The 13,537-nt window shown below is 54.9% G+C and overlaps 5 protein-coding genes across 5 annotated transcripts; 3 read left to right on the top strand and 2 right to left on the bottom strand.

Moving 5' to 3' along the window:
• Positions 1–237: 237 nt before the first annotated feature.
• On the bottom strand, positions 238–2,079 carry BAUCODRAFT_389389 (uncharacterized protein). Its single transcript, XM_007675903.1, has one exon. It carries the CDS (start codon positions 1,735–1,737, stop codon positions 577–579), a length of 1,161 nt encoding a protein of 386 aa, XP_007674093.1. The 5' UTR covers positions 1,738–2,079; the 3' UTR covers positions 238–576.
• A 1-nt stretch (position 2,080) lies between these two features.
• BAUCODRAFT_389388 (uncharacterized protein) lies at positions 2,081–3,552 on the top strand. The gene has a single exon (XM_007675902.1). It carries the CDS (start codon positions 2,147–2,149, stop codon positions 3,158–3,160), a length of 1,014 nt encoding a protein of 337 aa, XP_007674092.1. The 5' UTR covers positions 2,081–2,146; the 3' UTR covers positions 3,161–3,552.
• Positions 3,553–6,111: 2,559 nt separating this feature from the next.
• BAUCODRAFT_52457 (uncharacterized protein) lies at positions 6,112–9,494 on the top strand (the record flags this gene model as incomplete). Its single annotated transcript, XM_007675476.1, has 3 exons — positions 6,112–6,504; positions 6,553–8,812; positions 8,863–9,494. Coding segments are annotated over 3 exons (3,285 nt in total), but the record flags the coding sequence as incomplete, so codon positions are not given.
• A 217-nt stretch (positions 9,495–9,711) lies between these two features.
• Positions 9,712–11,237, bottom strand: BAUCODRAFT_146038 (uncharacterized protein; the record flags this gene model as incomplete). Its single annotated transcript, XM_007675901.1, has 3 exons — positions 9,712–10,374; positions 10,398–10,682; positions 10,737–11,237. The coding sequence occupies 3 exons, from the start codon at positions 11,235–11,237 to the stop codon at positions 9,712–9,714; spliced, it is 1,449 nt and encodes a 482-aa protein (XP_007674091.1).
• Positions 11,238–11,901: 664 nt separating this feature from the next.
• BAUCODRAFT_31335 (uncharacterized protein) lies at positions 11,902–13,529 on the top strand. The gene has a single exon (XM_007675368.1). The coding sequence runs from the start codon at positions 12,013–12,015 to the stop codon at positions 13,135–13,137; it is 1,125 nt and encodes a 374-aa protein (XP_007673558.1). The 5' UTR covers positions 11,902–12,012; the 3' UTR covers positions 13,138–13,529.
• The last annotated feature ends 8 nt before the right edge of the window (positions 13,530–13,537 follow it).

Raw genomic sequence — 13,537 nt, 5'->3', positions numbered from 1 at the left:
AATGGCACCTACGTGAGTCATGGATGTAATCTTCAATACTCCATGCGACCAAAAGGTACGTCCAAGCATGCCTGCGCGCCCTTCGCCAGTCCAGTGCGAAATGTGCTGATGGCTGAGAGTGCATCACATCATCTGTCGAACGATCTAGATCCGGTGTTAAGGCTGTGGGATGCCGTGGGATGCCGTAGGGTGTTGGTGACTGTGAAGGCCACAAGAGCCAAGCGATCAGCACGTCCGTGAATCCTCATCGTGATTTGCAAGCAGCCGCCCCTGATCCACGATGACTCGTTGAGGATGATCGCAGCAACGGCATGTCAAGAACGTCTGATGCCCGACGGAGTCAGCTCCGCATCGGGCGGGGACGACTTTTGTCCGACTGTAACTCGCTGACACGAGTAAGTGCACCTTTCCTGATCGCATAAGCTGCTATGACTCTGCCGGATATCTACCGAACTACCACGGCCCACACAGTACGCTCAAGATGCTCGCATGCGGACTCGCGCAGCATAGACCCAGACGCGCACTTCAGCCCGAAGGGTCCGGATGGCCCACAAGACACATCTTACCGGACCTCATTCACAACCACACAGCTGTGGCCGCTTTGACGACTGCGCCGTCATCCGTCTTTCCAAGATTGAGCCTTGACACCTCCTTTATCTCCTTGCCATCGAAGCCCAGCATAAAAACCCAGCCTTCCTCACTGTCGGTCATCGCCAGGTACTCCATTTCGCCTTCCCTCTGGCCTGCCTGCCACGGCGCGGGCTCAATGGCGTTAGCGATGCCGCCACTGGTCGGAGTTTCCCAGATGCAGATCGCTTGCTCACTGTCGAGTGTTCCGTCTGTTCTGAGCTTGAAGACCGCCACATAACCCTTTGTTGAGGCCGTGAGTCCACGAGTCGAGGCGTACATATATATTGGTTGTCGCTTTTCAGGGCCGGCAGACAAACGGACTTCGTCCGCCCAGTAATCCTTCGGATCTCTGTCAGTAGGAATGATCTTCACGCCCGTGATATGCTGCAGTGTTACGCCGTCTTCATGTACAGCAAACAGATCGACGATACTGGTGTGCTCTTGAAGGCTGTACAACACTCTGCCATTGGGATGCGGCCATGTATGTCGAGGCCCATCGTGTGGTCTGGGTGACATATGTTTCATTGCCAACTTCAACGGCGGCTCCATGATACCTCGTCCAGACGCAGTACTAGGGTCTATCGAGAAAGTCCAGATACAATTCCGACCAATATCCGCCACGTACAAACTCCGCCCGTCGGGTGACAGATCTACACTATGAGCACCATGCCTCAAGCCGCCAAAATCGCCGTGTGGCACGGCACCTCGCTGCTCTGACACATTCACGCCTTCCGGCTCGATGAAACTGAGCTCCTGAACCAATTCGCCTATCGAGCCATCGGCGGCAATTCGGAAGGCCTCCCCTGTAGGCCCACCCACGGAGTAAACGTGGGTTGCGGAACAGCATACGTAGCCGCTCAGTGCATTGATGTGTTTCGCGTTTAGAAAGTGGATCTCACGGCCAGAGCGATCGATACGGTAGGCAGCTATCGATGGCCGTGGCTTGGTCCAAGCGGTGCAATAGAGGAAGTCCTTCTTGGCCGAGAGAGAGAGCCAAGAGTGGCCTCCAATGGCTGGTGTCTGGCGGAGTATAGAGAGCTTGTGAGTTGATCGTTCGAAGTGGAGAGTGTAGAGGTCGTGATTAAAGGAGCCTACTATGAAGTCCATTATATCCGAGAACGCTCTTGTTCGTTTAGGCGAACCTCGGCGAGGCGTTTCTCACGTGAAATAGAGTCACCTCGCTCTCTTGTAAGATTAGGTCAATGGAAGTAAGCGGAAGGAAGAGCAGTTTGAGGAGAGGAGCTGGTCTTGATGATCTACCTCGGAGAGATGGAATGCTGTTTAGAGGAGGACGAATTGATAATTCTAACTCTCATAAAACGAGACGCACGAGAGCCAAACTTAGAACACGTGCGACTGCGCGTAGCTTAAGCTCACCTTGCTGTCAGCTGAGCACAATATCTAGCGAACGTCTAGTTGAAATGGAGAAGCGTCTCTGCTCTTCGGCAAGCCGAGTTTCGGCATCTCATTGCATCAGAGCCCGAAGGCACACCAACCTCAACTGGTCATAGCAAACATGCAATCCGGTATCACTGCTTCACAAGAGCTACATAATGCCTTCAACGCGCTCGTCTCTTCATCACAACAACGAGCTATTGTGGCAGGTATCGAGAAAGAACGACTGGTGCCCATCATCACCGTCTCCGCCAAGAGCTCAACATTTGACGATGATCTCGATCATCTACAAAGTCACCTGACCCCCACACAAGCAGCATATGTGCTGCTGAAGACACATCCTGATGCAGCAGATGGCTACGCGGCGATCACATATGTCCCTAATGCCGCGCCAGTACGGCAGAAGATGCTCTTTGCGTCAACAAGACTCACACTTGTAAGAGAATTAGGCCTGGAGCGTTTCCGACAGCAGATCTTTACCACGGAGAAAGAAGAGCTCACCAAGGAGGGCTGGGCCAAGCATGAAGCCCACACTGCGCTTGATGCGCCTCTGACAGAGGAGGAGAGCGGACTGAAAGGCGTCAAGGATGCTGAAGCTGCTGAAAGCATGGGCACCGCGGGGAGGAGAGGGCACGTTAGTAGTAGGATGGACGTGAAGACTGGCGAAGGCGTCATCGGAGCCTTGGCATCCCTAAAAGGAGCCGAGTGCAAAGGTACGCTTGTGCAGCTAAAGTACGAGCTGCCAAACGAGGTGCTTACGCTGGAATCAACCACCGAATCACTCTCTCCGGAAGACGTGAGCAAGACCATCACGGCAAGCGAGCCACGATACAGCTTTTACTCTACAATGTCAGGGAGTCGAGCAGAACTGCACATTCTGTTCATCTATACTTGCCCTTCCAGCTCGAAGATCAAGGAGCGCATGGTCTATTCCACAGGCAAGTCGTGGACGAGGATAGTAGCCGAGCGCGACGCCGGCCTCACTATCGCACGGTCACTAGAGGCTACAGAGCCGAGCGAGCTTACACCAGACGTTTTAGGTGGCGAGCAGGCCGCGGCAGCACAAGACGAGGGCGCAACGGAAAGCAAAGCGAGTGGCGGCTTTTCAAGACCAAAGCGTCCTGGCAGGCGGTGATCATGGTTGCCTCTGATGCCACGGTGATTGCATGAAAGTATTGTATGCCACAGTCAATGATGATTAACCGTGCCATACGTCCGCATGCGGGCCTGGTCGCCTCTAGCAGATGGATAAAGCAGGAGCTAAAGTTTCGTTCACATTATTTGCGAACATTCCAGCGGTCTACTCCGGCTTAGGCTGCTCGGTCTCCTCATTACTCTTGTCAGCAGCGTCTCTGGCCTTCTGTCTCGATTTAGCGCTTTTCACCAACTTCTCATAGCTCGAGCTCCACTTCTTCAGCTCCCTTGACTGCTTTTTGATTTCCTCTTGCAGCTTTTCCCTTTCCTCCGCTCCTGTCTCAAGCTGGTGCTCCAGCTGGCGCATTCTCTCAGCAGTGGCCGCGTCCGGTGCAAGAGTCGGTTGTTTCAGGTTAGCCATACTCTGTGTAAGCGCGGCCATTGATGCATCTTGCGCGTGGGCTTCGAAGTTCGCCAGGCGCACTGCCAGCTGTTCTAGCGTATGCTTCAGCGTGCTGTTCTCAAGCTCAAGTTCTTCGTGCGTTCGTGCCTTGCCAAAGGCGCCACGAGCGGCTTGTATTGATCGAGTCAGATTAGGTGACGGAGGTCCTACCGCTTCTCGCGCGTCAACAAAGTCTTCTTCGTCATCATCGTCACCGCCACGCCTTCGCGCCATCTCGGCGAAAGACGTTGTCATGCCGGTTGGGGGTACGACGTAGAAGCTCTCTGCAGGATTAAAGCCACGACCAAAAGTGCCACGTTGACGGTGTTGCTCTTCGATCGCGTTCAATGCTGCGGGGGAGAAGATTTGCTTAACGTCGGGTTCGTGAGTTGCTGTGACTGTCTGTTTCTTCAACTTAGTTGCTTCCGGGCTGAGCTCGTCGGCATTCAGGGGTAAGCCGGCATACGCGAGGGCAGAAGACAGCTTGGACATTGTGCCTGTCGTAAGATTGCTGTAAAACTTCGCAAAAGCATCATCATCGGCAGCCTTGTTTGCCCTCTTGGCTTGCTCTCGGGCTACTTGGCTGTCTACGATCGATGGAGGTATCTTAGTCCCCGCATTACTTCGTGATGAACGACGCGACTCGGGCGAAAGCTGTCCGGCGCGTGCCTGAGCTGCCGCTGAAGGTTGGTTTCGGCTCTGTTGCGGGATACCGCGCCGAGACGCTATCTCACGGGCCAGTGATGGAGAGGCATCCCTAGCGCGGCTGTCGAACCGAGCAGTCGCAAGTGCGGAAGTGGTTGATCCTGGCCTACTCCGGGCAGCGATTGGGGAAGATGAGGTCGTGACTTCATGTTTGAGTAACCTGGACGATGCGTTGGCGGCTGGTGAATCGTGTACAACCGTCTCTATCACGTCGGGCTTGTCTTGGGATCGAAGGATCTGTGCGAGCTTTTGATGCTGTGCTTCTAGTAGTCGTAATACGCGCAAGGCCTTCGCCACAGCATTAGACAGTGCCCGGGCATAGCGTTACTGCGGCATACTTCGCCATCACTCGTCGTCCGTGCGGCTCGCGAGAAGTCTACAGCTGCGCTCTGATGCTCGTCTGCCGCTACAGCCCAATGGACTTGTTCGGTCTCCTCGGCTGCCTTGCGAGCGTGGGCGTGAGCCTAAGCATCGTGTTAGCAACTACCCTTGCACCTGAGTCGTGAGCAAAGTACGGACGGCAGTCAAAGGTGCTGTTTCGGCCATACTATATGTCGTCTACACAATAATTGCGACTACGGACACCGGTACAACGCGCGAAGGCGACGAAATCACCACAAATCACGTGTCAATCTCGGCAAGCTCCAGTTGGAGGGAAGGGACGGTCCGCCTCCAAGGTTTCACACGAAGCTCTCTCCACGCCGAACCATGTGGCTGTCACCGCGTGACGTACTTTACATGCATTGCGCAGCTGACGACAACAACCCGACCGTCATTGAGTTTGGTACGAGAAGAAAGAAAACTGGCCATGACCGCAACTGAATAGAGCCAATCTTCGGTCGTCCCAAAATCTAATTGCTGATGGCGCGGCGCTACTAGCCTACGAACTCTCTCCTTTCCCCCAAACAACGGTCATTGATAAGCTTTAAGAGCCACATGGCATACTATCGGTCCATGAGCGCTTAAGCCACTTGGATCGTGGCAGCGGCACTGCTTACATCGGATGTTGCTAGGCTTGAACTGACGTACCAGCAAATGGCCGCCGCGGACACCGGAACGTCTTCGCCACGCGGTCCCCTCGCCCGTCTAAGGCGCAATAAAGGCACAGCCAGCTCCTCAACCAACTCTACCAGCAACGGCTCTGCAGACGACGACGATGCGCTGGAGGAGACTGGTGGCGGCCTGCGTGCATCAGTGGAGGGCGTCATTGACAAATTAAAGGACCGAACGCGACGTGTCTCTGTTGATGCTGGCCGCTCTGATGCTGACGAACCCGGCACCAAACGACTAGCGAACCTTATTCCGCGCAAGAAGCGAGGATCCAGACAGGAGTCTACAGGTCCTCAGCGCAGCGGTAGTGCCATATCTGGCGGCTCTGCCGATGATAGCCTTGGCATGACTGGCAACCGTTCCGAAACCTCATTGGTGAGCGCCAGTGGGCACAGCAGTCTTCTGACTGATGACAACTCGGATGTTGAAGGGTGAGTCTCCTTTTACTACATATCTCAGTCGGCCACTTATGCTTTGGTTACACCTGCTGCTTGAGGAGTGTGCAATGACGGGACGAGCCGCAAGGTGCATGCGTGGGCTGTTGCGCCAACTTTCCGCTCGGACACCCTGGCCTGACATCAGCCTCGCTTTGCGTTGTACATTCTGCGGCTGTCCGCCATTGTGCGACGCTGTCCGGCAGTAAAGTCTTGGTCTATAACAGCTCGTTCATGCTGTCGTACATCTAACTTCAATTCTTCTTACCGCCGAACTCTGGAAAGCATTGTTGACTTGAGGAATTTACGACTAGGCAACCAGTTCGCCCTACGCTCTCACCGCATCAATCCCACCTTGGATATCTCACCCTGTCGTCACCGGAATTAAATCCACAAACGCAATCTGTCGCTTCCGTTGACAACGTACTGCACTCACAAGAACACGGAGACGCTCCCGATCCTGCTATTAGTATACCTTCGATCGTCGAGCCTACCGATACCGAGCCCTTCCCGCAGCTTACCAACGACGTCAGTCGTACAGCGTCTCCTGCTAGCAAGATAAGAGAAGCGTTCAAGATTCCGCGGAAGCAAGCAGCCGGGGACTTAGACGCTACAAAAGGTCCCGGGAGCAGTCCTGGCGGACTGGGAGGTCTCTTTCGCCCTAAGAGTAGGAGAAGCAGCGTCAGTTCGCAGAATCCAGACACTGTGCCCGCTGTCACAAAGAACGTACCTCCTCCTCCTTCAGAAGGGCCTGGACCGGAGCAAGCTCCTGCCCCAGAAGCTGCCTCTGAGCCAAGCCAGGTCCAAGACGCCACACTTGACGAGCGTCCGGAAACGCCAAAGCAGAAGGCTCGCGGCCGAATCAACACCGACTCTCTACCTGCTACACCGCCAAACCTTGTAGACACACCTACTACAACCGTCACACCACCCACACCTACAGACCCTTACGCAGATGCTTCCACGTTCCCTAACAGAAAGCCTGTTACCTTAGCGGGCCAGGCTACTCTACCAGACCGACCACTCAGTTCAGTTGAGAGCATAAGGCGACGTCGAGCTCAATCCGGGAATGCCCCAAGCAAACTCTCTAATGCCATCCCAGCACCGCTGACGCCCACCCTCGAGGAGGCCAAAACGCCAGGCGGTACACTGACACAGCCGACGAGCGCATCAGGCTTCTTCAGCTCGTTTTTCACTGCTGCGAAGACTGCCGCAGATCAGCTTAGCAACAACATCAACGCACCAAATAAGAGCAAGCCTGGCACACAAGCAGTGCATGAGGCTGACGGTGAAGAAGTGATACCGGGCGCAGAAAGTAAGCCCGACGAGGCAGATAGCACGCAAAAGCAGCTAGCTGTTGACACGCTTGGCACCGGCGACCTCAACTTCAGCCATCTCGGCATTGCGGACAACAAAGATATCAGCCCAATGACGTCTACTGTCGATGTGTCGCAGCAGAATGCGCCCACGCAGAATGGAGAGTCTAACCAGAAGGCGGAAGAGGAGGCAGCCGCACGTGCAGTATCCGTGGCGTATGAGAAACCCTTGCAGAATGTGATAAGCCAGGCTACAGGCCGGCCTCTCTCAATCGCTTCGAACGATCGTCTGGCACTTGGCGAAGGCTCGCCACCTCGGTCAGGCAACGAAGTGGATAGTTTGAAGCGATCTGGTAGTGTGAAGAGTAAATTCAGTGGTCGAGGGCGCAGACATCGAGCTAGCTCTGCCACCACTGGGACTGCCAACACGCAGGCAACTGGCAACACGATAGCAGCGGCTATCCAGGCTTCGTCTGCAGCGCTTTCCAATCCGGGCGCAAACGGGCCAGGACACCGATTGACCGGGTTCGCCGTAGCCAGTAGTAAGCGCAACAAGGACTTTCACCAGTTGTTTCGAAGCGTACCTGAGGACGACTACCTGATCGAAGACTACAGCGCAGCCTTGCAAAGGGATATCTTGGTTCACGGCAGGCTTTACGTCTCCGAAGGTCACATATGCTTTTCAAGCAACATTTTCGGATGGGTGACGAACCTCGTCATGAGCTTCGATGAGATTGTCTCCGTGGAGAAGAGGAGCACAGCCGTCATCTTCCCGAATGCAATTTCAATCCAGACTCTGCATGCGCGCAACACATTCGCAAGCTTTGTAGCACGAGATTCGACGTACGAGCTCATTATTGGGATCTGGAAGATTAACCATCCAAACCTGAAGAGCTCTTTGAACGGTGTCGCCCTGGATGATGCTGGCACTGGCGATAAGACCGAGGTGATAGATCCAGATGCGTCCCACGACGATGATGACGAGTCAGGAGACGGCTCGGAAGACGAAGTGTACGACGAGGACGACGATGATGGCGAGACACAAAGTTTCGTCGACGGAGGCGTTGCGGCAAGCACTGCCGGCAGTGACATTGGCGATGTACCCTTGAGCAGAAAGACATCGGCTCAGCCTGTGAGTGGCATTCCCGTGGTCAATGGCGCCCCGCCCAAAGCATCTGAAGCCACGGACGCTGCGGTCGCTGGTGCTGTGATAACTTCTGACTTTCTCGGCCCGGCCACGCATGCGCCAACCGAGTGCAGCGACGGTGCGGAGCACTACGACAAGCCCCTCACTGACACTACAATACCGGCCCCACTCGGCAAGGTCTACTCGTTGATGTTCGGTCCTGGGTCGAGCGCCTTCATGCGGAAGTGGCTCGTTGAGGACCAGAAATCGAGAGAGCTTAACCTTCCGGATGACAAAGTCGGGTTAGACAATGACCACAAAAGTATCACCTTCGACTACATTAAGCCGTTAAATGCACCTGTTGGACCGAAGCAGACCAAATGCATTACGACGAACACCCTGCTAGCGTTTGACATGGAGAAGGCTGTGACGATTGACTGCAGCACGCAGACACCGGATGTGCCAAGCGGCAATGTGTTCTCTACGAAGACTCGCTACTGCCTTATGTGGGGTCCGGGCAACTCTACAAGGCTTGTGGCAACTTGCACGGTCGAATGGACCGGCAAGAGCTGGCTCAAGGGTATGATCTGACACTAGCAACATCACTGTATACATGCTAACAATCTGCAGGGCCAATTGAGGCGGGTGCCAACTCCGGCCAGATTGAGTACTGCAAGTCTCTCGTTGCTGCTTTGAAGGCCGCCCTATCTCTGAAGTCTGTCGCCAAAGTCGTCGCTAAGAAAGGCAAGCGGAAAGGCAGGAAGGAGACGTCGGATGGCGACGCCGCGAACACACCCCGCGAGAGCGCGGTGACAGCCGACCAGAAAGCAGCAGACTGGGGCATGCTTGAGCCCTTGCACAAGCTCCTGGGCCCCTTCATCGCCATTGTGCGACCGTTCGTTACCTCGCAGGTCATCATCGCAGTGCTCTTTGTGCTGCTGGTGTATACTTGGATTCTGCCTCCTTATCCGCGGGGCGGCACAGGTGTTGGCTTCCCAGGTTCCGGTTCTCCCGCGAGAATTGCGGCTTACGAGGAGATCTGGCGGCGGGAAGAGAGCGAGCTGTGGGATTGGCTGGAAGATCGAGCCGGGCTCGATCATCTGTACGCACCCTCTGCTGAGCAGCGTGATCGGCAGAGGACCTCGAATGCGCGGAAGATGGTGCGAAAGCTTGAGGATGAGAGAATGACCGAACGACAAATGGACGATGCGGTCAAAGTCACAGAAGAGCGCTTAGAGGCGTTGAAGAAAGCAATTGCGAGGAGTAAGGTCAAGCATACTGCCACACAGAAGCCGACTGAACAGCAATAGAGCTTTGTGGACGTCCTATGTACGGCTGTCTGCCTACTGCGTCATGTGAGAGCGTTCTCGTTTGTAGCGTTTGTACGATTGGTTGTCCAAAGAGTCTTTCACTTCGCCTGTCGCTACTCTGTGCTGTAGCGTCAGCGCTGTACACCGTCACTCTGTCAGCTCGTAGCTCTCAGACCATCTGCCGAGGATACTGCTGCTCTAGACCGCTTGGACTTGGCTCTCTTGATCGTGTCAATGGCTGATATTCAGTCTCGGTACCGAGGTTGGTCGATCTGTACATCCGATTTCCTGCTGACGGCGAAGGGTCTCGTGCGGCTGGAGGCACAGCCGGCGCGTACACGTTTGGTCCGTTAAACCCGGTCTCCTCGGGGGGAGTGAGCTGATCATCAAAGTCCGACACATTGCTGTACCCGCGCACCTTAGTGCGGTGCGAGAGCGGCTCCATGCTTGCGCCGCCGTCTACAGCCTTCTCACGTCGTGGTCCGGAACGGGCACCGTACCGGCTTGATACGCGAATGAAAAGGAGCTGAAAGGCCACGACTGTGCCGGCGATGATGTCCGAGAGATTGAGCGCGTCTAAGATAGCTTTCCAGGTCCGAGTCCGCTGAGCTGGTCCTTGTCCGTAGCGGTCCGATCGCTGCGCGTATTCTCTTGAACGGAAGGTCCACTGGAAGATGAGCGAGAAGATGACGGCTTCGACGCACGTCAGGAAGGCGGGAATGCCGAAGTTGATGTCATTATAGGTGGCTTTTGGTGAAGGACTGAACAGCTTTCCATTCAGGATGCCAAAGACGATCCGATTGAAAGTCAGCGTGAGCATCGGGCCTCGTGACTATGTGACTCAGCTAGACTTACGCCTTGCAGAATCTGAAAGAGGATGATGCCCAGGAAAGAATACACTTTCCACCTGCCACCGTGTATAGGATCAACTGCTTTCTCCTTTGCCAGTCGCCTGCAAAAGTTGATGGTGGCGCCCAGCGCTCCGCCGACGAACAAGAAATCGAGCAGGGCGAGCCACAAATGGGCATGCTTCGGACTGAAGCTGTTCTCGCAGTAGACGCCAAAGTACTGAGTGATAATTTGGACGACAATGAGCAGGAACTTGCTCAGCGGATACTGTAGAACGCTGCTCCAGGTTCGCTGCATCATGCATGTCAGTGTCAATAGGTAAATCTCGTATGGGAGTAGACCCACTTGAAACCACTGCAAGCTCCCTCCGGGGAGAGTGTTGCCTTTCTTGTCCTGATTCGGAAGTTTGTTGAAGTAGGCCTCCCGGTCTGTGCCGTCCGGACACGCATACTCAAGCATGAGTAAGAAAAGCGCGGCGACTGCGAAGCCTTCGTAGACTTCGGAAATTGGCGCGATATAGAAGTAATCCTGGTAGAAGCAGAGGGCGAGGAAGTGGAAAATGGCGTACGCAGCGGGAAGATTGACGATGCGTAGGATTTGCCGCTGCTCCTGTGGTGCCGTGTACCGATGAAGGTGTTTCCAGCTAAGGAACACGGTGCTGAGGATCGTCAGGCCTAGGCAGGGTGCTGCAATCAGAATCATGAGCTGGTGGAGGGTTAAGGTCCCACCCTGCGTGAGAGGTTCGCCCACAAGTCCAGACTGAGGCCGAGCACACGTTATGTTGCTGGTGTCCGCGAAACCCAATGCACGAGCGTGCAGCAGGGCCAGGTGTAGATTGGGTGCCATTGTCAATGGTGACGGTGCGGATGAGAATTGCAACGCGGTGTACAAGCTATGAAGAGCGAGAGTAATGACGGAAAGGCAATCAGCGGATGGACTTCTCCCACCTTATATTCTTAGTAGCATGAGGGGAACGTATGCCGACTGGGTGGGGGAGAGGGTAGAATGGCTGTGCCAGCATACCCAGCTCAAGCGTACCAACGTTTCGCAGATGGCGCATCTACGACGAATTACGTGAAGCACAGGCAAGACCCGACATACCTTCGCACGCGGGCCCCGCTGGGCACGTTGGCTACTAGATGCTTGTTCGAGTAAGGAGCAACAGCATCGCCCTGGTTTCGACTCCAATTGATCCTTCGCCACTAAACCGAAGCTGGCAAAACTTGCGCCGTGTCCACGGAGAAGGATACGGGCTTCTGTTAGTGCAACCATGAGTAAGCTCAGACGGTGCTAGTGACCAGGAACATACGCCAGATATACCAGCAGAGCTCCACAGCCTCAAGCATCTGTAAAGATAACTGTGTTTGGTATCGGAACGTCCGCGACTCGGGCCAATCTTGACCGAGGAGTGAATGTCGGTGGTGCATGTCAAGCTTTGGCTCGCGTGGCTTGGCGGAGCTTCGAGGTGATTGGCGCTCCGTCGGCTGTTGACACCACCTTCTTCCACCAACGTTTGCCGCCAAAACTTTGTGGAGCCGATACTCTCTGAGCGCTGCGGTCGGCGGCCTGCAAGACACACTCTATACGGCAAGAGACATACTCTGACGATAAGTTGTCTGCCATGTTGGCACCACGTCAAGTACGCATAAAGCGGAAGAGGACCGAAGCACCGCCAGACGAGCTCGTCGTAGAGCACAGTAACAGTCACAACCTCACCTTCAATCAGCGAGCCAATCAAGTCCTATATAGGCTTGGTGCGGTGAAGCATGCGTCTCGAACGGAGGGCAAGCCTGCAAATCTCCGGTCAACTGCTAGCAGTGCCTTGCCACCAGATGAAGCCAACAAGGGGCACCACGACCCGGCTGCGACAGATGCAAGTGACTCTCCGCGCAAGCGACAGAAGCGTGTCTACCACCTGTCTCATAAGGATGCGATCACCATAACTAGGAGCGAGACGACTGTGGGTCAGCGGCTAGATGATGGCGCAACCAAGCTTACACAGCTCGCCACCTTTGAGCAGCTACCCGTCGCTTCAGTTGACCGGCAGCCACAACTGGCTGTACCCGCGGACGCAGAGTCTGCCACTACGCCGCTACCAACGGAAATGCAGCCTCTCAAGCGACCAAGCAAGGGCTTAGCAGTCTCTGGCGCTCAACCAAAGTTCACCGCAAACCAGGATGCCAAAGATGGCGCGACTCAGGAGGATCTACATAAGATTGCAACAAACCTCCAGTCTTTTGCGCTTCACGAGTTGCCAAAGGTGACCAGGCCGACGGTGACTGTGGTTCCAAGGTTCGCTGGTCGAAGGCGAGATATGACTCATGCGATAGCCTCTAATCCTGAGCCCCGGATCCGGGATGATGAAATTATGGATGTAGACTCACATGCCGACTTCGTCTTCGACACGTATACTTTGGCACCAGATGGGGATGTCAGCAGCATTATCAACTTGGACAATGGCAATGTCGGCTACCTCGTCATCACCGACGAAGACCAGGCTGTCTGGGAACAGTACATCGACGAGCAGATCAGTGATGCAGAATATGATACTGACGATGCTGACTCCAACGCTGAGGACTTTTACGGCGCCGACTACCCTGACGACGAGCTAGCGAGTGACGATGAGCACGACAGGGGAGCTTATGGGTACCGTGCTCACGGCGCTAGCGACGACGAAGAATGGAACTCAGACACTGGAGCATACAGCGACGATGAGTGGAATAAGTTATACCCATGGAGGAAGTAGGGTGCGCTGCACGAATGTGCTGGAGAGGTCAATCGTTCTGTCGCCAGTAACCGAAACTTACAGGGATGCGCAAGCGAAAGCGACGAAGTAGGAAGCGCATGCGCGATCAGGACCTGGCGGTTCGGCGAAAGCGGTACACTATCCAAGTACCGATGACAAAACGAGTTGTGTGCAGGACGACGTGTAAGCTCCACAGCAACTGGGCGCAGACCAGGTAGGCCGGCATGGTGAGTATTGCCGAGTTGCTAAACGTGGTAAAACATCGAAGTGCGAAGGTTTGAAGTCCAATCAGTTGTTCAGCCTCAAATTGATATGCCTGTAGCAAGCTCAAGCTTCACGAACGGATGCAGCCAAGTACGACACTTGGTGTGCCGTGAACCATTCCCGGGGCTATGTCCAT

Source organism: Baudoinia panamericana (genome assembly GCF_000338955.1).
Source record: "Baudoinia panamericana UAMH 10762 unplaced genomic scaffold BAUCOscaffold_3, whole genome shotgun sequence".
Classification (NCBI taxonomy): Eukaryota; Fungi; Ascomycota; class Dothideomycetes; order Mycosphaerellales; family Teratosphaeriaceae; genus Baudoinia; species Baudoinia panamericana.
Note: the sequence above shows the minus strand (reverse complement) of the source record. Positions and strands in the feature narration are given on the sequence as shown.